Genomic DNA, 24661 nt, shown 5'->3' on the forward strand with positions numbered 1-24661 from the left:
AAAACGGCTACCACGGAGGATAACATGACAAAAATCCACGATCTCGTATTGGCAGACCGCCGATTGAAGGTGCGCGAGATAGCTGAGACAGTAGGCATCTCAAAAGACCGCGTGGGTCATATCCTGCATGAAATTTTGGGCATGAGAAAGCTGTCGGCGCGATGGGTGCCGCGTTTGCTCACTCCGGACAACAAGCGCAACCGTGAGACCACTTCAGAGCAGTGTTTGACGCTGTTTAAGCGCAATCCGAAGGAGTTTCTGCGTCGTTTCGTGACCGTCGACGAAACATGGATCCATTGGTACACACCAGAGACCAAGGAACAGTCGAAACAGTGGACTTCACCCGGCGAACGTGCTCCGAAGAAGGCGAAGACTGTCCTATCGGCCGGAAAGGTGATGGCCACCGTTTTCTGGGATTCACAAGGTGTGATCTACATCGACTACTTGGAGAAGGGCAAAACGGTCACAGGGCTGTACTATGCCGAATTATTGGGCCGATTCGACGCCGAATTGCAGAAAAAACGGCCCCATTTGGCGAAGAAAAAAGTGCTCTTCCACCATGACAACGCACCGGCTCACACCTCCGCCCTCGCCACGGTCAAATTGGGCTACGAACTGCTGCTCCATCCACCGTATTCTCCAGATTTGGCCCCGTGCGACTTCTTTTTGTTTCCAAACTTGAAAAAGTCACTCGCTGGGCAGAAATTTGAGTCGAATGAGGAGGTCATCGCCGCCACGGAGGCCTACTTTGCAGACCTCGAGAAAACATATTTTTCAGACGGGTTAAAGAAGTTGGAGCATCGCTGGGTCAAGTGTATCGAGCTAAAAGGAGACTATGTTGAGAAATAAATCGCCACTTTTCCAAAATTTTCGTTTTTCTTTTGTAGGCTAAGTACTTATCGGACCACCCTCGTATATATTCCTTCAACGTCAATGACAAATTTATTAACATTAAAGAAATTATGGTTTATAACTTTTTTAACTTACACTCAAATTAAAAAATATTTTACACTTAAAATATTATTAGACAATTAATACTCTCCTTTAATATACTGTTTTACAAATTTTATGAAGCCTTTTGCCACTTTTCTTCACAATCACTATTTGTTTTCTTCATTTCTTCAATTATAACTCAAAGTCTCCAAGACATTTGTGTCTACGCCACAATCACTACTTATTTGACACTCGTATATGCCATCCTTTTGCTCTCGTAATAAGTGACAGCGCTGACGTATGAAGCAGTGGTTGCCTTTCTCCTCAAGTTGGAGCGCGTTCCGAAGTCAACAAAAAATCGGTGCACATACCTTTTAGTTCACGAGTGTACATGTATTGCGCGAAGCAGATGCGCAAAATACGGACGCGATTCTAACCTTTCGAAGTGACACACGTATATGTAATCGCCGTTGCAATAAGACATGCTCAAATGTGATACACGTTTTTAATATCAGTTGTAATTAAGAAAAAAATAAGTATCGCGAAAAATAATATTGATAAAATTACCGTAAGTAATAAAATATTCGTGTGTGTGCCTGATCATGAAAAAAATATATATGGTATATCAAATTATAAAATTTTATTATTAAATTTTTATATAAATTGTAAATAAATACTCACAGAGGACTCACAGAAAAACATGCCGAAACGGTAGCGCGCCAATAGAAGTATATAAAACTGTTTACTGCGCATCCCTTAGTCCGTATTCTGCGCAAGTCGTACATACTTTTTGGCAACAGTTAAGGCCCAGTTCCACAACTTGCTTTAAACTCCGCTTTCTGTAATCGCAAAAAATTAGATTTTCTGCAATTCTCCGGAAATGATTATTGGATTGAAAAATAAAAAAATACCTGTTCAATATTTTTAAAAATATTTTTAAAAAACATAATAACAGTTATTCCCCCCATCCCCTCGGGGTAAGGTGAGTGGTAACGTTCAAATCTCAAATGAGAACCCACATTTTTCATTGCAGAATAGATTTTACGTGAAGTTTTTATGGAAACAATTTTTTTCATTCGTGATAGATAGCGTTGAATAGATAGCGTGATAGATAGCTTTAAACTCAGTTTAAAGCAAGTTGTGGAACTGGGCCTAAAGGGATGCAGTTAGCAGTCTAGTGTATTATATAGAAGTCTGTGGTCCAGACTCTTATTAGAGGATCTCTATGGTGCCCATAGCATAGTATACAGGGTGTCCCATTTAACCTGACAAATCGTAATATCTGGAAAACTACATGTCGGATCAAAAAAAGTGGGTAATAAAATTTGTTCGTCTCGAAGGGGGACATCCAATGATATCAAACTCGACCTCCCACCCCACTCCTAGGGGGTGGGGGTGGGGGACAACTTTGAAATCTTAAATGGGAACCCCCATTTTTTATTGCAGATTCGGATTCTACGCCACAAAATACGTAAGTTTCGTCTGGAACTTTTTTTTTATTCGTGATAGATGGCGCTGTAATCGCAAAAAATTAGATTTTCTGCAATTCTCCAGAAATGATCATTGGATTGAAAAATAAAAAAAATACCTGTTCAATATTTTTAAAAATATTTTTAAGAAACATAATAACAGTTATTTCCCCCCTCGGGGATGACGTAGTAGCTTCCTGTTCCTTTCGAAGTGCTTGCTTTAGGTGAGTCCCCTCGCCTCTCACCATTGGGGTGATTTTGCATAATTAATTTGTTAGTGGCATCTCTCCATCGTCAGCGCCCATAGAACTTAAGAGACGATCATTATTAGACATTTACCTTTCTAATCAGGAGAGGTGCTTAATCGTCGTTGTTCCTGGGTAACGCTAAAAGTAGTTTCTCGGAAAAATTCAACGCTATCTATCACGAATGAAAAAAATTGTTTCCATAAAAACTTCACGTAAAATCTATTCTGCAATGAAAAATGTGGGTTCTCATTTGAGATTTGAACGTTACCACCCACCTTACCCCGAGGGGATGGGGGGAATAACTGTTATTATGTTTTTTAAAAATATTTTTAAAAATATTGAACAGGTATTTTTTTATTTTTCAATCCAATAATCATTTCCGGAGAATTGCAGAAAATCTAATTTTTTGCGATTACAGCGCCATTTATCACGAATCAAAAAAAGTTTCGGACGAAACTTACGTATTTTGTAGCATAGAATCCGAATCTGCAATAAAAAATGGGGATTCCCATTTAAGATTTCAAAGTTGCCCCCCACCCCCACCCCCCGGGAGTGGGGTGGGAGGTCGAATTTGATATAATTGGATGTCCTCCTTCGAGGCGAACAAATTTCATAACCCACTTTTTTTGATCCGATATGGTTTTCCAGATATTACGATTTATCAGGTTAAATGGGACACCCTGTATATAGTAGCAACTCTCTGTCGACACCTTTGATATTAGCGTCTCTAAAAATGAATTACACATGCGTAACCTTATTACCTAACCAATAGCAAGCAGGATCTACTTGAGTCTACAAACGCTTTGAACGCTAAAAGGAAGGCTATTATACGGTGTTCAAAACATTTACAACATTTAATAAATCGTACTCTGTATGATTTAATAAAAATTGAAATAAATATATATATATAAAGAGGAAAAGGGAGAAAGAGAGAGCAGAAACTGAAATTAACAATTGTGACAGGAAGATGGTCTGCACTTTTTAACTGCATTGCTGAACTAAGTATAATAAGTTAGAGTAAGACATATAGTATATTTTTTCTGCGAGAAAGTGAGATAGAGAAAAATATCTGTAACGCTATTGGTTAGGTAATATGGCTGCGCATGTGCATTTTTGGAGACGCGAAGTTTAGAGTGTCGTTACTGTGTATACTGTGTCCATAGTCTCTCTCACCACACAACGGTTTCAACCTGATGGGCCAGAGCACAGACTTCTGCATAACGCATAAGAAAATCAACCAATCAAAGTTCTTTATTTCTGTTCTGAGGAAGGAAATGAAGAAAACTAATTGGCTTATTCTCTTATGCGTTATGTATTATGTGTTATGCAAAAGCCTGTGCTCTTGCCCATAGACATAGGAATATAGAGACAAAGCATAAGCCCGTAAGATAGGCGAGGGGAGTTGTGCTGAAATGCGGGGGAGCGACTGTACCTAAGTTTCATTGGCTACAATGAGTGCGCATATTCAGAGCGTGTGATGTAACGACTTGGCTGTCATTGATAAATAGTAAATGTAACAAAATGATAAGAACTATTTACACTAACAGTATTTTGCAGAGGTTATGCATGTATCTTTTTTTTCATAATTTCACTCACGCACAACTTCATATACATCTATGAATGTATCAAATACTTACATATGGCACAACCACCAATTAAATTTAGGCACAGTTTACCTCGTCGCAGCGCCCCGCAATGGTTATCCCTACGCAACTCTATAGCTTTGTCCGTTTTGTCTCTTGGGGGCTGCTCGGAGTCGCTCCAAGCAAACCTAGTGAACTTGATGATGTTCTTTTAGCCGGAAATTATATCGGGGCAATTAGGGTGAAAACTTGGTTCTGTTCTATTTCCCTATGTGAAAGCGGTTTAGAGCTATTCTGCTCCACTCGGAGTTTCCCTACAATGCTTCCTCACGAAACGATGGGTTTTGTCTAAAGAGCCTGAAATCAAAGAGCCGCAAACTGCCTCCACGTTTTTGATTGGCTGTACTATATGACGTCAGAATACGTCATGTTTGCGAGGAAAAATCGTACAGTTCGCTAGCTGTCTGCTAGATAAGAAGGTTGCGAGGTTATTTTACATTAAATCTTTTGAAACATGTTTCTAATGTAAATACATTGTCTAAAAAACTTGCTGGAATTTGAACATAACCTTTTACAAACTTGTTTTATTGTATTTCCTTAAAGAGATTTGATGGCTATTTACTGTCGCATGAAACATTTATAAGAATAATTTCAAATTATGTAATTACTTTATTATTTTTGCAGTATTTGTAGTTATGTTGCGGTGTTTAAATATTGATTTGCATCATGGTACGAGTATGTAGTGCAAATAATTGTTCAAATAAGTATAGTACTGGGATAAAGTTCAGGAGGTGCCCTTGTATTCCTCATCTGCGGCAACAATGGTTAGAAAAATTAAACAGAAGTACTATGGGAAATGAATTTTATCTTTCTGAGGTATGAATGCAATTATAAAATTATAAAATAGTTGTTTCCTTTAGAAAATATATATGTTTAGATGTTATGTCATAAGATTTTGTTTTATGGTTCTTATCTTATATTGTAGGAACATTTCAGCAGAGAAGATTTACAAACAAATACTCGAAGCCTTATTCCTATAATTTTTTGCAACTGCTCAAATACTTGTAGGTCACAATCTTGCAACAGCTTGTCACAATCTTGCAACAGCTATTCTGAAGAGATTCATTCAAATGCGACTAAAAATTTTCACTGGTCATGAAGAACGAAAAGAATCCGGTTCAGAATTTGGTAGTTTCAGCATGGGCTCGCGTTTGTTAGGCAAAAGCATGAAGTAAAACTTTATTATTAGTCAGCAGAGACTTCCAACGATATTGAGTAAAGTAATTCTGTTTTTATTTTTAGTATGTTAGTCTAATTGTTGTCACAAGAAATTTCTATTGAATGCAATAACCCAGATAGAACACAGTGTTAGCAAAATATTTTAGAGATATAGATGTGAAATATTATATAAATATTGTAATGTCCGAGATTCTCAGATATGAAAAAGATTATAATAAATATCTAAAAATATTTAAGAAAACCATTTTTCATTAATATTTTTATGAAACAACTTATGACTTATAAATCGATTTATGAAACATATTTTGCAGACATATTTTTACATATTTATTATAATTGTTTTCATAGCAAAGAATGTTGAACATTACAATAACTATAAAATATTTGATCTATATTTCTAAAATATTTTGTAAATATTATGTGCTGTCTGGGAACCTACATTTTAGTAACAGCAATAATAATATAATGTAATTATTAAAAGATAATTATGTTCAATACAATTATTATAATATATAATATAATTGTTATAATATATAATTATTATAACTGTTTTCAATAAAACTTATGTTCGTTCTCAAACGATTATGTAAATTTATTTCAATTTTATTTGAATAATCACACTAATACATTTACGAGATTCAGATATTAGTTTCGAACTTCGCGCGAAGGGACGCCATGTTTGCGAGGAAAAAGATTCCCCTGCCTAGCAGACAGTTTGCGGCTCTTTGATTTCAGGCTCTTTAGTTTTGTCGGTTCCATTCCAGAACCCGCGTGTTTTAAAAGGACTTTGTTTTAATCGAGCTTTGTGTTGACCTACAATTACACCTATCGCAGCAATCTTTCTGCTTAGACCTAAAAACGAAAATGCAAGGAAGTGAAAAAATAAGTGGACATGACCTCGGGGAAGAGGCCGACTTAAACGACGTAAGTGATTTCTTATGTATTATTTTGTATTGTTAACCTAACTTTACATAACCTAAAATATGATATTAAACTAGAATAAATATTTGTTTTCTTTTTAATCTTGTAAAATGTGTACAATAATCTCTTTATATACATTTATATTTAAGCTTATATGTTATGAATATAATGAAAAAATAGAATTAGACAATATATAATCACAATTGCTTCGTAGACGCACAAAATGTATATCTTTCAGGATGATACATAATAAGACAGGTATGTTTATCAATTTTGTTGTATAATTTTTAACATGTCTACTTAAATTAATTAATACATATGTAAATTGGATTGTTTTTATTTTATCTCATATATAGTAATGCTCTGTGACCTCTGTGACAATAACTCCCCAGATTTCAGCTGAGAGTGATAATAGACACAACTATAACATTCCAACAGAGGATGAAGACCTAATAACGAATGTTGTTGATTTGTCTTCGAACTGTACTGTGGTACAGCAAAGCGATTAAATGTTTATTAAGTCTATCCAAAATATAAAAGATTGCTTGATAGGCGCAAAATTGTTTCCAAAAAAATTATGTACGCACGTATTCACAAAGAAATGTCTACATACGGATACATATTCACAAGCATACAAATTGAAAATAAAATTCGAGCATTGGAAAAGGCATATAAAAAAAGACTAATGAATAAAGGACCAAAGAAAAATGGAAGAGGACGAATGTACCTTGAATTTGAAGAGTATGTTCATATACATGTATATAAATATTATCGCAATCTACTTTTTATTAATTATATATGTAATATATATTATACAGGGTGTTCCGTAAGTCGAGGTCAATCGCTCGAGAGATGAATGAGAAACCACAAACAAGAAAGAAAGTTGATACAAACATAGATCCAAAAATGCGTTGTTTTCGAATTATCGCCATTTTTATGTTAAAATTTGAAATTGCTTTGCTTTCGAATTTTTTTAGTTTTGGAATTTCGATGGTTTTTATGAGTTTCAAAACACAACTAAAGTCAAATAAAAGTTGCGGGCTGCTTTAGCACTACACAGGATGCACCGCGTGGAGGTATAGCCCGCTTAGCATCCTTTGGCAGAGATCAGGACCCCACAGTTCGTCACTCCTGTGGTATTTAGTGACTCCAAACCCTCTCTGTCGTATGTATGTATGTGTGTGTGTGTGTGTGTGTGTGTGAGTGAACGTAAAAATTATATGAGGTGTTCGAAAACAAAGCTTGTACAATAACATTGTGGTATTTACCACAGGAGTGACGAATTGTGGGGCCCTGATCTCTGCCAAGGAATGCTAAGCGGGCTGTACTTCCACGCGGTGCATCCTTGATAGTGCTAAAGCAGCCCGCAGCTTTTATTTGACTTTAGTTGTGTTTTGAAACTCATAAAAACCATCGAAATTCTAAAACCAAAAAAATTCGAAAGCAAAGCAATTTCAAATTTTAACATAAAAATGGCGATAACTCGAAAACAACGCATTTTTGGACCTATGTTTATATCAACTTTCTTTCTTGTTTGTGGTTCCCCATTCATCTCTCGAGCGATTGACCTCGACTTACGGAACACCCTATATATTATAAATATGTATTGTGTATATATACAGGGTGTCCCATTTTAAGTGTCCATCTCAAATATCTCTCCTATTTTTGATTTTAGAGAAAAGTGGACACGTTTTATATGGTTTCGAGGGGGCCATAATATGGTTTGACGTTGAATTTGACGTTGGAACGAGGGGGCCATTGATTGACGTTGAAGAGTCATTTGAAGGTCACGTGAAGGTTACCTCAATTTTTTTAGATGACATCCCCTATTTTTTATTACATATTCTTGTAGCTGACCTCGAGAGCTTCCCAAAACACTCTAATCAAATGTTTTTTGGTGAAGTACTTTTCGAGTTATAAAGCTCCAAATTTACAAAATTTTGATAAAAATACAAAATATTTCGTAAAACATTTACTTTCCGATAGTCTTATCTTACATGATTCAACCAGTCAAGGCAAGATCCGAACATGATCCAACCAGTCAAGGCAAGATCCGAGCATGATCCAACCAGTCAAGGCAAGATCCGAGCATGATCCAGCCAGTCAAGACAAGATCCTGTATTGCCTGATAATCAATGAACTGTAACAATTGTGAAAGTGTAATTGTCAATTCTTTTAATGAAACCAATATCAAGAGGCTTGTTTTAAATTTCTTACTTGGGCAACTGTTAGTATTTTGGCGAAGTCTCAGACAGACGCATATTATTATCCATTGAATTTTTTTTTATTAGACAGGAATTTTTGGTTTTTTGGCGCTTTTTTCTTTATAATTATGGCTGCTTATCCACCAAATGAAATTGTGGACATGATTCGCATTTTGGGTGAGGCCAGGAATAATTACTCGGCAGCAGAAAGGCTTTATGCTGAAAGATTTTCAGACAGACGCCATCCTGATAAGAAAGTAATAAAAAAGACTCTGCGACAGAGCTGAACAGGGTATTCTTAGAAGAAACCGGCGAAAATCGGGCCCTGATGAAGTCACATCATTGACTGTTATAGGTGCCGTTGCTTTGAATCCTTAAATCTCTACGAGACAAATTGAGAGGCAATACGGTATATCTAAATCAACAGCCAATCGTGTGCTCAAGCTCAACAAGTTTCACCCATATCACATTCATCTAACTCAGCAATTGGAAGAGAGGGACTACCAACGCCGTATATGTTTTTGTAACTGGGCTCGAGATCAAATCCAACAAAATCCCCGGTTCATTGCTGATACGCTTTTTTCTGATGAAGCCACGTTTTATAATAGAGGAGGCGTTAATAGATATAACTGCCATTATTATTCAGATGCTAATCCACATTGGCAGAGAAGCCAAGAGTTCCAACGGCAGTGGTCCATTAACGTTTGAGCAGGCATCCTGGGAGATGTTATTGTTGGTCCATATTTTTTTGAAGAAAATCTCAATGCGGCAAGCTATCTATCTTTTCTTCAAGATGACCTGCCCAACCTCTTGAGACATGTCGACAATGATTTACTCAGACGAATGTGGTTCCAACAAGATGGAGTACCGGCTCATAGATCTCGAGCTGTTACACAATATTTAAACAATAGATTCCCGAATAGGTGGATTGGTATGGGCAGCCGAGTTCAAGAATGGCCCCCAAGATAACCCGACTTGACACCCCTAGATTTTTATTTCTGCAGCTACATTAGAGATAGTTTATTCGCAAAAGCCTACAACCGTTGAAAATATGAGAAACCGGATCAGACAGGCTTGCAGAAATATTAATGTAGGTGTTCTTGAAAAAGTTAGGGACGACTTTCACTATAGACTAGAGCTATGAATACAAGTAAATGGCCAGGTTTTTGAACACTTTAAGTAATTGTACACAAAAGAAAATCTTGCCTTGACTGGCTGGATCATGCTCGGATCTTGCCTTGACTGGCTAGATCATGCTCGGATCTTGCCTTGACTGGCTGGATCATGCTCGGATCTTGCCTTGACTGATTGGATCATGCTCGGATCTTGCCTTAACTGGTTGGATCATGTAAGATAAGACTATCGGAAAGTGAATGTTTTACGAAATATTTTGTATTTTTATCAAAATTTTGTAAATTTGGAGCTTTATAACTCGATAAGTACTTCGCCAAAAAACATTTGATTATAGTGCTTTGGGAAGCTCTCGAGGTCAGCTACAAGAATATATAATAAAAAATAGGGAGTGCCATCTAAAAAAATTGAGGTAACCTTCACGTGACCTTCAAATGACTCTTCAAGGTCAAATAAATGATACTATCTTATGGCCCCCTCGAAACCATACATAACGTGTCTGAACCATTTTTCTCTAAAATAAAAAATAAGAGATATTTGGGGTGGACACTTAAAATGGGACACCCTGTATATGTGTATATATATACAGGATGTTCCAGAATATTAGGGATAATTTTCTTGTGCAGGTAAAGTGGACTAAACTCAGTAGAAAAGTCTTCTATAATTTTGCAATTCTCGCAACAATTACTGAAAAATTAATTTTAAAAAATCGACCAATTCGCGTAAGTATTAACATACCCACATAGCACCGCAATATTGCAGGAATATTACAGAAATGTTGCAGGAATATTACTAAAATATTGCATAAATATGACAACAATATTGCAGAAATATTTAATGTCCTAGACATAAGTCTCGCAGAAATATTGCGGGAATATTGTTATGATGTTGTAGGAATATTGTCACAATATCACAGGACTATTGCCACAATGTTGTTGAAATATCGCCACAATCTTGCAGGAATACCTATGAAATATAGTCACAATTCTGCAGAAAAATTGCAAAATATTGCCGAAATATTACTGCAATCGTGCAGGAATGTTGCTACAATATTTCTTAAATGTTGCTACAATATTGCAGGAATATTACTGAAATATTGCATAAATATCACAGCAATATTGCAAAAATACTTAATGTCCTAGGCATAAATCTCGCAAAAATATCTCAATGGCAGTAAGCAGTAAGAAGTAAGCGTAAGCGGTAAGAAATAAACCAATCACAGTCGATTATGACAAAAATAATCAACTGTGGTTAGTCCATTTCTTACTGTTCACGCTTTCTTTTTATTGCTTATGGCCATTGTAGACCACGCTTTAGAAACACTGCGTTAAATAAAAAAATGTTTCAGACAAAAGTTGTTTGACTTGAAGGGGGACATAAGACAGCGATAGCATTTTGTTAATAGATGGTGCCACTTTCAAGATATTCACTGACCATCAATTTTTATAAATGAAAATCCCAACTTTTTATTATATCTTCTTTTTCTACCAATTAATTTGAACAACTTTTGTCTGAAATATTTTTTATTTGCTTAATATTTTTTGAGATATTTAAGGAAAACTTGGTAACTTTTCCAACATTTATCTTACGATATCTCGCTAACTATTCGTCGACAAAAAAAATAGTATTAGACTTTTTTACTTTATTTAATATCAAGAATATATTAATAGTGCCCTAACTTTTGTTAATTTAATAACTTTGAAATTTCCAAAGGTCGATAAGTTAACAAAAGTTAGGGCACTATTATAATAATATATTCTTGATAGTAAGTAAAGTAAAAAAGTCTAATACTATTTTTTCTTTCGACGAATAGTTAGCGAGATATCGTAAGTTAAATGTTGAAAAGTTTTCCTTAAATATCTCAAAAAATATTAACCAAATAAAAAAATGTTTCAGACAAAAATTGTTCAAATTAATTGATAGAAAAAGAAAATATAATAAAAAATTCGGATTTCCATTTATGAAAATTGATTGTCAGTGAATATCTCAAAAGTGGCGCCATTTATAAACAAAATGCTATCGCTTTCTTGTCCTCCCTCAAGCCAAACAACTTTTGTCTCGAACATTTTTTTATTTAACGCAGTATTTCTGAGATATTTGTGATGTGACATTAAAATCCTGTATATAAATTGTTTCACACTGCAGTATTACGGCGATAATCAGAAATATTACGTGGCGGTCTGTCATGCTGGAATATAGCGGCAATATTCCTGTGATATTGCAATGAGATTTATTATCGCGCAATAATGTTGTAATATTGCCACTATGTTGCCATACGATAGTCACATTGTAACATTGCAGTAATATTCCAGTGATATTGTAATATTGTCCAGTGATATTGTCTGATATATCGCTCATCTGTTAAGTCAAAATGCAAATATTTTCGGTAATCATAGCTTCAGAATCATAAATTTTATAAGAATTGTAAGATGCTATAAACCATAATTGCTAAAAAGTTTTTATTAAAATCAGTATCTTATCATTACCATTTTTATAATAAAAATACAGATGTAATATTAACATATATATATATAAGATAATTTTCAATAATAGGAATACAAATATAATGATAGCATAAAGAATAATGTTTATAGAAGTTCTCAATAAGAACTTTTCGCAAATCGAAAAAATTTTATGTCTTATTCAGTAAAGGAATCTGAAACGGAGTACAGCAACAGTCAATAGCGTAACTATAAACTTTGAGCTAACAGATATTAAAGAAATCGCTAATAATTCTTTTCGGGAATAATTTTTTTAAGAGTTTTCGGGTAAGCTTTTTACGATTTGACCATTTAGATCTAAACAAAACGGTGTATTTTCTTCAGTCTGTCTTTTATGAAAATCATTGATTTCTTAAAAAAAATTGTTATTTTATACCGGAAACTATAAAAATCGCGTTATTAACATTTGTAACTTAAAAATATGTGGGTAGTTTTTTTTCTAAATTTTTTTTCAATATGGCGGACTCAACATTGCAGCCGAAATCACGAATTTCATCTTATATCGATTTTTCTAACGTTTTTCACTTTATAATGCTGATTTATTCAATCTGTCTGATATATCACTCCGTAACATTGTTATAATATTCCCGCGATATTGTAGATTGATATATCACATTGAAGTACTGCGATATTCAGAAATATTACGTAGTGGTCTATCATGCTGGAATATAGCGGCAATATTCCTATGATATTGCAATGAGATTTATCATCGCGCAATATTGTTGTAATATTGTCACTATGTTGCCATACGATAGTCACATTGTAACATTGCAGTAATATTCCAGTGATATTGTAATCTGATATATCACTCCGCAACATTGTTATAATATTCATGCGATATTGCAGATTGATATATCATATTGAAGTATTACTGCGATATTCAGAAATATTACGTAGCGGTCTATCATGCTGAAATATAGTGGCAATATTCCTGTGATATTGCTATGAGATTTATCATCTCGCAATATGCCAGATAGCCAAACCTGCGCGAGCAGATTTCGAACAAAGCCTGCTATCATAGGTTGATGGCAAATAGGCAACAAATTTAACGCAGAATCTGTTATATCAAATTATGCTGCCAATCTGCGGTCAAATATGCGCCAGATCCTGCTGTCGGATATTTGACGGCAGATTTGTACCAAAAACCGCGCAAGACTTGCAGTAATTTGATGGCAGATTGGCGGCAGAAACCGAGCCAACTCTATGCGCAAACTCTACGCGTAGTTTAGCAGCAGGACCTGTGCTGCGATTCTGTAACTCGTTATTGGAGTTAACGACACTTTCGTTATCGTTGCGCAACTTTTGTATACCGTAGAAAAGCTGCGCAACAATAACGAAACTGTCGTTAACTCCAATAACGAGTTACAGAATCGCAGCACTGCGCGGTTTCTGCTCACAATCTGCTCGCACGGCCTGTCGTACAGGTCCTGTCGACAAAACACGAGCCTAATGAGGACACAGATGGTTATAGTTTTGATGTGGAGATCTGATCGAAATTGGCGTCAATCTGCGCACATTCTGCTAGCATTTTGCTTACTGGGATTGTTATAATATTGTCACTATGTTGCTATACGATAGTCACATTGTAACATTGCAGTAATATTCTAGTGATATTGTAATCTGATATATCACTCTGTAATATTGTGATAATATTGCTGGAATATTATATAATAATCTTGTGATTTTGTAATATTGCTACGATATTATAATATTGCTTCAATATTGCTGCAATATTGCAGTGCTGTGTGGGTACAGCTAGAAAAGATCCACTATGACGTTAGGATACTAATGTCCAGCCTTATACACCGCTCGTACATAGCTATTTTTTTGTTTTTTAAAGCTATTCCTAATATGTCGTTGTATGTCTAGCGATCGCATAACAATGGGCTGTCTTTTCTTACTACGCGCTAATTCTCGCGCAAATTGGTCGATCTTTTTAATTAATTTCTCAATTATTGAAAAAATTGCAAAATGGTAGAGGACTTTTCTTCTCAAGTTTAGTCCGCTTTACCTGCACACGAAAATTATTCCCATTATTCTGAGATATCCTGAATATAATATTAGATATTATTTCTAATAATTATTTTACAGCGAATTGCATGATATTTTTGGAAAAGTTCATTCCATAATTCCTCCGGTACTCTGGGAACGAATTGTCTCGTTATAAACAATAGTACTGCAATTACATCAAATTCAGAAACGACAGATCCATTGTCAACAGATCAAGAAACATCTTTGAAAAACATCAATAAAGTTGCACCAACTGAAGATGCTCCACTACTTCAGCTACAAGATACCTGTGCAATAGATAATATTGGCGAAGAAGGATGTCAAGAGATGATCAACAAAGAAAGTATGTAAGTATGCGATCATTAAATATAAAATATAAATACTTTATTATTAGTAAAATAACCTATTAAGTAAACTGATTTAATACCATATTTCCCCAGTGAGAAATGACTCGTTGATCGACGTCGAAATCATCAAATCGATGTCGATTCGACATCGTTTCGACGTCGATTGACGAATCATTTCTCGCAGGGTCAGATTTCGTGAAAATGATAAACAGGAGACACCGATCAAAATGAAAAACAAAAAATACCAAGAAGGGAATCTGCTAAAAATATCCGAAAAACAAGAAAAAGAGAAAGCTGCTCGACAGTATGAGTATTTGAAACTCAAACTGAACTGAATCGAACTGAAACTGAAAGCCAAAAAATATAAAGCCAAATACAATATCGACATCAACAATGATGATGATGACATTGATGAGACATAATAGTTTGAAAATATTTTATGAAGTTCTTACATTTTGTTTCGCTTTTATTAGCATAGTTTCTTTTTATTGATAGTATATTTTTTTGTTTTAAGATTGTCAAAGGCAAAATGCGCAATTATGAAATTTATAATTTAATTATTTATAATTTTGTCTCAATCTTGTTCCTAGTTGAAAAGAACTACGCCGAGTTGTTTCCATTATCAGATTTTTTATTTCTATATAATAAAAAATATAATGCAGTACATAGTACAATACTGTGAGAAAAAGACTGTAATAAAAAGTGTGCAATAAAAGACGTGTGCAATAAAATTAATACATATTATTTATTCGTAAAAGTTAATATTTCCATAAATTATCACGCAATTCATTCCTTGATACCAATCTAGGTAAATCATTATTATTCTGGTAATCTTCTTTGTTTGCATTCATTTCAATATTACTGAGAGTCCCATCAGCAGGCAGTAGATCGAATCAAGGTCATCTGTACTACATATGTTGTGCAATACAAAACATGTATATATAACTTTTATCCTCCTTCCGAACTTTTTTAATTTAATGTGATAGAGGAACCGAAATCTTTATTATAAATTTATATATCATGAAATTAGATTTACATAATTATACATTTGGGAAGTGTACAGTAGACCAAATTAATGAGTTACAAATTTTTCGATTTTTTTATCTGTGGTCAAAATTTTTTGCATGCTGCAGCATAGAAAATTTCTTGGCTCTTAAGTAAAAAGTTGGAATGCATTAAATTGATCTTCTGTACAGTCATATATTCATTATTTTATGTAAGCATAATATTTGTTACCGTTGCTTCAAAATGCCGATAGTATGTTCAACTCGCACACGACATGACGATAATTTGACATTATACAAAGTTTCAGCAGCAGTCAAATGGCTATTGTCTTTGTAGGGAGTCATTAACGTTGGAAGACATGGTATGCGCTGTCTCCTAGAAGCCATCCATCTGTAACATTTTATCCATAAACGAATATTATAAAAATATTGAATACATTGAAATAATATTAAACATTTTTAAAATAAAATTATTTGAAGTTTTAGTTCATTCTGCCATGAAAAAATAATTTGATATTATGCAGTACTCACATAATTCTGGATTAAGTAATTTTTCAATCAGTGGCGAGTTTCTAAAAATTCTTGCATCGTGTACAGACCTGGGAACCTGATAAAAACATCTATAATTTTTCGTTCATGATTACAAACTATTTGCATTTGTATTGAGAAGAAATCTTTTCTATTGTAGTAACTTTCAGTACTTTCTTTTGGCCTATCTATGCGGATGTGAGTTCCATCAATGCACCCAATTACATTTGGAAAACCCATTATTTGTTGAAAATATGTTTTAGTTATTTCCCTTTCTTCTTCATTAAGCCAGCAAATATACTGTGGTGCAATATCGACCAAACAATCAGCCACTCTTGTAATGATTTCAAAGAGTGCACTTAATGACAGATCAAAGCGGTCCGCACAGTCTCTATACGATGACACTTCATGGCCAACCAACCACAAGAATATGTACATATGCTTCTCAGGAGATATAGCATCTAGGCCGAAAGCTAAGAAAAAGAAATTGTGTACAATTTATTATATAAATATAAATATGATTTTTCGAGTTACATGTACATTCTCACCTATTTATATCTTTTAGAAATAGAATGTATATTATTATATTGAAATTTATATTATCTTGTAAAAAAAATAATGAAATAAAAATATTGCACCAATTGGTAATACAAAAATATGTTGTATAAAACATAAAACGATGAAGCAAAAAAAAGTACTAAATATGTGAACAAAAATGACAATTATACTTATCATTGACAATAGACGTGTAATGAATGCACTGATTGCGAAAACCGTAAAATAAGTTGATTAATAACATTTCTTCTTAATCTAAAATGTTGTAAAAATTCTTTTTCGCTATATTCCGAAATAACTGCTTCATAATTTTTTATGCAATGACTATTTTTATTGCTTTCGTCTTCAGACGAATTAAAGAGCATTTCCCGGCCGATAGATATTTCTGAATCGGATGATGATGATGATGATGACGAAAAATTCATGATTAACCTATAAACAAAACATATTTCGATAAACAAAATAATCTGGAATCAAGAACACATTTAAAAATAATATGCACACACAGATTATATTCGACCAAATTAGGTTATAAAATGTGTTCTGTTTACAGCGCCTGAGTTCACTTCAAAGTCGTTCAGAGCACAAAAGTAATTCATTTCCTGTTCTACGATCCACTTCCGGAGTTCTTCTATCTTACCCTAAAGATACCAGGGGTGCGTTCCGTTTTACGCATATGAGCGCATTTTTTATAGTATACGTGACATAAACTATAGATAAATGCGCGCATATGCGTGAAACGGAACGCACTCCAGTGGTGCGATTCTGTAACTCGTTATTGGAGTTAACGACACTTTCGTTATCGTTGCGTAGCTTTTGTATACCGTAAAAAAGCTGCGCAATAATAACGAAACTGTCGTTAACTTCAATAACGAGTTACAGAATCGCACCACAGGTCTGCTTGGGACTATCCTGAAACAGACCCAGAACAGACTAAAGCCAGCGGCACACGATGCTTGTTTTCGTGCTGGATTGCTTGCTGGATGAAAATACTGCGTTCTGATTGGTACATTTCCGAAGATGGATGGAAATGCACCAATCAGAACGCAGTATTTTCACCCAGCAAGTAATCCAGCACGAAAAAAGCACCGTGTGCCGCTGGCTTAAACGAACAAAGCTTATGCTCTGTCCCTATATTCCTATGTCATTGGCTGCGTTCAGAAAACACAACGGTTACACAACGATTGAATAATTCGTCAACGTTATTGGTCTGAATGTAAGGATCTAACAGTAAGGACCAATAGTTACTAAGCGCTCAGTGAACGCTTTGTTTTCTGAACGCAACCTATGCTTCAACCTCCGAACCCGAAGTTAAGGCCACGTACAAAAGTTTAGTCGTAACCGTAAGTCCGTAAGCAAATTGACCAATCACAATTCGCATATTTCGAGATGCTGGATTACGATTGGTCAATTTGCTTACGGTCTAAAGGTGCCAATACATGGGAGCGTCGAGCGTCGAGCGTCAAAGCGTCCAACCAATCAAAGTTCCTTGTTTTTATCCGTGAAATAAGAAATGAAAAACTGATTGGTTTGGACGCTTTGACGCTCGACGCTCGACACTCCCATGTATTGGCACCTTTATGGTTACGACTAAAATTTTTTTACGTGCAATGGCCTTTACTGCTCCGTTCCTTTATTTTTACGTCCATGATGAAAAGTGAGAGGGGAATAAAGAAAGAGAGAGGGAAGAGAGAGAGAAAGTGAGAGGGAGAGAAAAAGAGCACGCATGCGTCGTGCTTTGACGTGTTGTATGCTTTAACGTTCGCTTACCGTGGCTTACCGGCCGTGCCGGCTGATGATGACAAGTCGATCATCAAAAGGCCGAATGGCCTGAAGCAGCTGGAATGGTAATGATAGCGTTTGGTAACGACTCGAGAAGATTGGTGTGATGATTATGTGGCAAGATATAACGCGTATATAAATACAATTGTCACAGTTACCAAACATAGAGCAATCGCGTATGTAAATTCAATCCGATCGAATTGATTTTCAAGACGAGTAAAGGAGACTGTAAAAGAGACTGCTGTTTATAAAAATACACGTGGCTGTGAAACTCTTCAAATTAGCTTGCATTAGTTCATCATTGTCCCAATGTTGTCTGTAACACATATGTGCCGTTTAGAATTAATCTGTGAACATTGTGGCTCATCGATGGGACACGCTCGAGAGCGTTTTGAAGGCTCAATTACTTTGAATCTTTATTATCTACGATAACGAGCTTTATAAACCGCACGAGTGATATGACTTGATTATCATCATTATTAATTCCGAGATACAAACGGAGAAGCTGTTCTCTATGACAAAAGCAAGTATGCATACATGTTTTTTTTTAGTTTCATCTAAATCTCTATTTAATTTAAATTTTTATTTAATTAATTTAAATCTCTATTTCAAAATGTATGGTTAGAGCATACTCTTATATCTTCTGTTGTAGATGGAATGCAAGAAGAATCGCAAGTATTGATTCAAGCCTAATTTTATATGTGATGTAGCTGGATATTTCTATATAAAGGCACTATAAACTGAACGAGTAAAGAAGATGATATTAACTGCCTATTGATAAACTTCTTTAGCTTAGCACAGGTAAGTGTTAGTTATAATAATTTCTAGTTGACTTTAGTTTTTTATATATATGCAACAATCTTTATTTGTACTTGCATATCCAAGTATAATAATATCTGCAATATTTAATTTTTAGACGTTTTACTACAATGGATATTGGTGTTGTCAAAATTGCTGAAGATAAGGATTTTGAGAAACTGAAACAGCTATATGATGATAATAATGATTGGAGATTAGATTACAATAAACCTGACTTATCTGTTTGGACAAAATCCGTCCGAGGAATTAGTTTTAGAATGGTAAAGGTGTGTTGTTTTTCCTTTCTTATATTGAATGATATTATAAGCTTTGATTAAAATATAATGGTTTGACATTATTTATTAGATTAGAACACGTTTTCCTGATGTTACACCAGAAACACTATATGATGTTCTACATGATCCTGAATATAGAAAAATTTGGGACACTCACATGATTGAATCAAAAGATATAGGATTTTTTAATCCAAATAATGACATTGGTTATTATTCCAGTAAGTATAGTGTATCTTTGATTTTTTAGGATTGGATTTTTTATCTCCAACACAATATTGCATTGATACTTTGCAAACTTTAGTGGCATGTCCATCTCCATTAAAAAATAGAGACTTTGTTCTGCAACGGTCTTGGTTGGATACTGGCATAGAACAATTGATACTAAATCATTCTGTTTATCATAAGGATTATCCACCTAGAAAGCACTTTGTACGAGCAACATCTTATCTTACAGGTAAGAATATTAAATGCAGATTTATACATGTATCACTTATATATTATTCTCTATGTTCTGAGATAAAATTTTTGGTCAGGTTACATTGTAAGACCTTCGCGCAATGGAGATGGTTCTGAGTTAGGTTATGTGTCGCACACGGATCCACATGGCAAATTACCTGTGTGGTTGGTTAATAAGGTTACACAAATATTTGCTCCAAAAGTAAGTTTTCTAAGAAAGTTTACAACAGGTTATGCACAATATATCATCTCATAAAATTATACTTTGTAGATGGTAAAAAGATTGCACAAGGCCTCTGTAGGCTATCCAAGCTGGAAATTACTTAATAATCCAAATTATAAGCCATGGCATTATCCTGAACAAATAATGGCACCTAGAATATGTATTGAAGAAGTAAGGATAGCTTGTTATTTTATAGTTCTGATACAACAATCGTTGTTGAATCCACATATACACAGAGTTATCAAACTTGTTCCAGTGCGTCAAATCTGTGGAAGAGAAGAATTCCAAAAATAATTATGTTGATGAGTCTGACTTGAAAGAGAGTTTGGTTAAAGAATCTACTATGTTTGACAGTGATTAAAATGTAATGTAAGAAAGAAACATAGTAATCTAGGTAAGTAATAGTAAAACAAAATAGAATTGAAACCACTAGCAACAGTATTACAAATAAAGTAACATAACAGATACACACCATTTGTACAATTATAAAGTTCGATTTGCATATTCCTTATATAATAAATTCTAATTAACTATAATGTTATACATTTATATACATCTAATGTTAAAAGCAAAACTGATGTTCATTATATTGTAAAACTCGCCTTACGTGCGGACATTAATGTCTATATATGTGAACGTCAATGATGAAAATGTTTACGGCCTGCTTTGCATTAGGTACTAATTTCAAGTGAAATAAATCATTGATGTTGTTAAAGTGCGCAATGAGTATATGCACAATATAGAAGATATGCTTTTTAAGACATTTTATAATCTCTAAGTATCTGAGCATGCCTCTATGCACACACGCTTGTCTCGAAACATTCTTATATATTATTTATCTTCATATTGTGCATTTCTCAGACACACGTTTTTATTTATCTTCATATTGTGCATTTCTCAGACACACACACACACGGGGGTAATTCGTGTAGCCATAACCAGTGGAAGCATAGAACTGATTAAAACAAACTAATTAAAAAGTCCCATACTGTTTTGCGATATTCACAATAATTATCGAATTATTAATTATAGAAATCTGCTACAAATGAGCGCGTGATGAAGTAGATAATTGGAGAAATATTGCAGCTACTCGGGCAAGAATACCCGAAGAAGGTTCAGTCGATCTAGTGACTATTGTCATCGCACGGCGAGGAGAAGGACAAAACGCCGCTATTCTTATATTGCCTCTTCTACGTCTCCTCGGCAATAGTTGCTAGATCAACTGGGCCATGTTCTTGCCCAAATGACTGAAAGGCTTCTCCAATCATCCATCTCGACACGCGCTCACTTGTCAGATTTCTGTCATTAATAACTCAATAATTATTGCGAATATTGCAAAACGGTATGGAACTTTTATATTTATCTTAATCTACTTTATGTCTTCACGAATTCCTCATACTAAATTATTGAACATCTTTGTATACATATACAAAGTGTCTTATTTTAATCTATCACTCGTAATTTTGCAGAGGGCGGTCATAGCAAAAGATATTAAATATAAAAATTGTAAGATTTTAAGGCAACCATTATAAGAGCTATATGAACTTTAGATTCGGGGCTCAATTTGGGTCTTATGAGGCCTAAGTCAAATTTGTTGAATGGAAACCTCTATTCTTTTATTGCAGATACCTAATCTACATAAAAAAATAATAAAATTGTCTGTTACATTTTTTTACTAAACCTCTTCTATCGGGCAAAACGTGAGTCAAATATTTCATTTAAAAAAATTGAATTAATAGGCTGATAAAATTGTTTACAAAATTTCAGGTATAGTCAATTACATTTTGGGCTCGAGGTCTATTTTTAGCATGTACCTATTCTGAGCCTAGAATCCGTTTTTGGTACAAACCCATTTTGAGCCAATGCCCGATGTAACTTATATTGAGTTTCTTAACGTTACAATTTTTCTTCGTGATTACGGGAATGCACCCGTAATAAATGGACCCAAATAGACACTGGAATCTGAAATGAAATTTGCAATGCCAGATATATTATAAGTCAAATTGGTGTATTGCCCTAATCACAAAGAAAAGTTGTAACGTTAAGAAACTCAATATAAGTTATATCGGGCATTGACTCAAAATGGGTTTGTACCCAAAACGGATTCTAGACTCAGAATAAGTACATGCTAAAAATAGACCTCGAGCCTAAAATGTAATTAACTATGCCTGAAATTTTGTAAACAATTTTATCAGCTTATTCCATTTTTCAGAATGAGATATTTGACTGGCGGAACAATGACGGAAAGTTATGTAACATTAAGAAATTCAACCCAAATCACATCGGGCTCTGAGCTCCCGGCCCAAAATGAGTCTATGTCTAAAGTGGATTTTAGTAGATTTTAGGAATAGGCATGTCAAAAACAAACCTTGAGCCCAAAATGTGATTGATACGCTAGAATTTCATGACTTTTTTAATTTATTAATTCCATTTTTTAAAGTGAGGTATTTTCCTGATTTTGGGTCCAGTAGAAAGAATTTAGCCAAAAGTAATGCAAGGGATAAAATTTCTTTATTTTTTTCATGGAGATTACATATCTGCAGTAAAAAATAAGATTTTTATAAAAAAAAAAGAGTTCAACGAATTTAATTTGAACCTAAAAATAGGACTTAAATTGGGCCCCGGGCCCAAAACTTACATAGCTCTTGTAAATGTCCCCTTAAAATCCTAAAAAGGCCGGTTGTTCCAACTTCTTGATAAGTAACTGATAGTTAAATCATGTGTCTACCTTCGTTTAAATTGAAGGAAAAACAAAGATAAACATGATTTAACTATCAGTTAACTTACCAAGAAGTTGGAATAACCGACTCTACGACTTTAATATTTATGAGGAGGTTGCATTGAAAACTGCTATACATGTAGATGGCTTGAGCTGCATGGGTAGTGACAGATGTCATCTTGAAGTGTGAATATTTCCCTCTAAAATTTAGTCATTAGACGTCATCCTTTGTTTACACAAGTGCTTTTTTATAACCGAATTAAAATGGAACGCGATAAATTGTTTTTCCGATGTGTACTTCTACACTACTTTGATTTGAAAAAAAGTGCAGCTGAAACTCGTTGATGAGCTTATGAAACCTATGGTAAATCTGCTCCATCGCAAACAGTATGTAGAGATTGGTTTCGACGATTCAGAAGTGGTGATTGTAAAAAACGGTCAGGTTAATTGAAAATGTTCGAATGAACAACTGCAAGCCCTATTAAAAGAAAATCCTGTTCAAACATTCAAAGCATTGGTTTAACAGCTCGAAGTCGATAAATCAACCATTTCGCGACGTTTATAAACCAAGAAAGGGAAAGATCCAGAAAGAAGGAAGATGGCTGCCATATGAATTGATCGAAAATACCATTGCTAATTGTTTAAACATCTTGATTTCTTTGTAAGGCATAAAAAGAAAAGTTTCTTGTAGTGTATCGTGACCGGCGATGAAAAATGGATCTATTTCGACAACTCGAAATGCAAGAAATCATGAATTAATTCTGGCCATCAACGTCGACATCAACGATCACAAGATCCACAGACATCCACGATCACAAAGTAATGCTCTCTATTTGGTGGGATATGAAGTGTCGTGTATTATGAGCTATTGAAACCGAACAAAACAGTCATTGCCGAGCGTTATTGACAACAATTTGAGCGTTTGAATGATAATTTGATGCAAAAACGGCTATCTATAGCATCAAATCACTGAAAAGTGATTTTTTCTCCATGACAACACTCGGTCCCATGATATAGCCGTGAAACAAATACTGATGGAGCTCGAATGGGACGTTCTCCCGTACCCATATTCTCTGGACTTAGCCCCAAGTGATTACCATCTGTTCCGATCGATGCAACATGCTTTGGAAGATACACATTTCCATAATTATAGAGAAGTCGAAAATTGGGTTGCTGAATTGATTGGCTCAAAAGATAGACCGTTCTTTCGTCGCGGAATTTAACTTCTGTCAGAAAAGTGGAAAAAAGTCATAGCTTCCGAAGGAAAATACTTTGATTGATGTATTCACACATTTTGTTATTGAAATAAATGCTCAAAAAACAGTGGCTTCCAATGCAACCTCCTAATTTTTCATTATAATTGCTTCCTACAAAATTACGAGGACTGAAAAATTAAAATAGATCATATATGAGTATGTATATGTATATTGTGTGTATATATATGTACACACATATATATATACATATATGTACACACACACTATATATATATATATATATAGTGTGTGTGTGTACATATATGTATATGTATATATATATATATATATATATATGCACATATATATATATTTATTTATTTTAATTAATTATATAATATGTGCATATTATATATGCATACATACATACACATGTAACATCGAGAAATGTTATCGTTTAATTGCCAAATTTTTAAATGCTCAAATAAGCATCAGATTTAATTAGCATTTAGTTAAAG

General features: G+C 34.4%; 2 protein-coding genes, 1 long non-coding RNA gene and 1 pseudogene across 7 annotated transcripts; 3 read left to right on the forward strand and 1 right to left on the reverse strand.

Annotated features, from left to right (window-relative positions):
• The first annotated feature begins 4566 nt into the window (after positions 1–4566).
• On the forward strand, positions 4567–5464 carry LOC112588439 (uncharacterized). Of its 3 annotated transcripts, none has more exons than XM_025298405.1 (3): positions 4567–4758; positions 4918–5109; positions 5219–5464. In XM_025298405.1, exons 2-3 carry the CDS (start codon positions 4960–4962, stop codon positions 5390–5392), a joined length of 324 nt encoding a protein of 107 aa, XP_025154190.1. In that variant the 5' UTR covers positions 4567–4758; positions 4918–4959; the 3' UTR covers positions 5393–5464. The 3 variants fall into 3 exon arrangements, with proteins under 3 accessions (XP_025154190.1, XP_025154191.1, XP_025154192.1); XM_025298406.1 differs by having other exon boundaries at positions 4567–4720; XM_025298407.1 differs by having other exon boundaries at positions 4567–4712.
• Positions 5465–6054: 590 nt separating this feature from the next.
• LOC112588432 (uncharacterized) lies at positions 6055–15317 on the forward strand (annotated as a pseudogene).
• A 3-nt stretch (positions 15318–15320) lies between these two features.
• Positions 15321–17242, reverse strand: LOC105188188 (uncharacterized). Of its 3 annotated transcripts, none has more exons than XR_003112849.1 (4): positions 17225–17242; positions 16122–16591; positions 15823–15981; positions 15321–15494 (listed from the first exon to the last, which is right to left on the reverse strand). It is a non-coding gene; the product is annotated as an uncharacterized LOC105188188 (long non-coding RNA). The 3 variants fall into 3 exon arrangements; XR_003112848.1 differs by lacking the exon at positions 17225–17242 and adding an exon at positions 16667–16719; XR_003112847.1 differs by lacking the exon at positions 17225–17242 and having other exon boundaries at positions 15330–15494; positions 16122–16641.
• Positions 17243–18405: 1163 nt separating this feature from the next.
• Positions 18406–23686, forward strand: LOC105188198 (START domain-containing protein 10). The gene is made up of 8 exons (XM_011149543.3): positions 18406–18982; positions 19108–19256; positions 19372–19540; positions 19620–19767; positions 19851–20003; positions 20083–20207; positions 20277–20399; positions 20485–23686. The coding sequence occupies exons 3-8, from the start codon at positions 19385–19387 to the stop codon at positions 20587–20589; spliced, it is 810 nt and encodes a 269-aa protein (XP_011147845.1). The 5' UTR covers positions 18406–18982; positions 19108–19256; positions 19372–19384; the 3' UTR covers positions 20590–23686.
• Positions 23687–24661: the final 975 nt, after the last annotated feature.

The sequence above is a fragment of the Harpegnathos saltator genome, unplaced genomic scaffold, assembly GCF_003227715.2.
Source record: "Harpegnathos saltator strain DR-91 unplaced genomic scaffold, Hsal_v8.6 scaffold217, whole genome shotgun sequence".
NCBI classification, from domain to species: domain Eukaryota; kingdom Metazoa; phylum Arthropoda; class Insecta; order Hymenoptera; family Formicidae; genus Harpegnathos; species Harpegnathos saltator.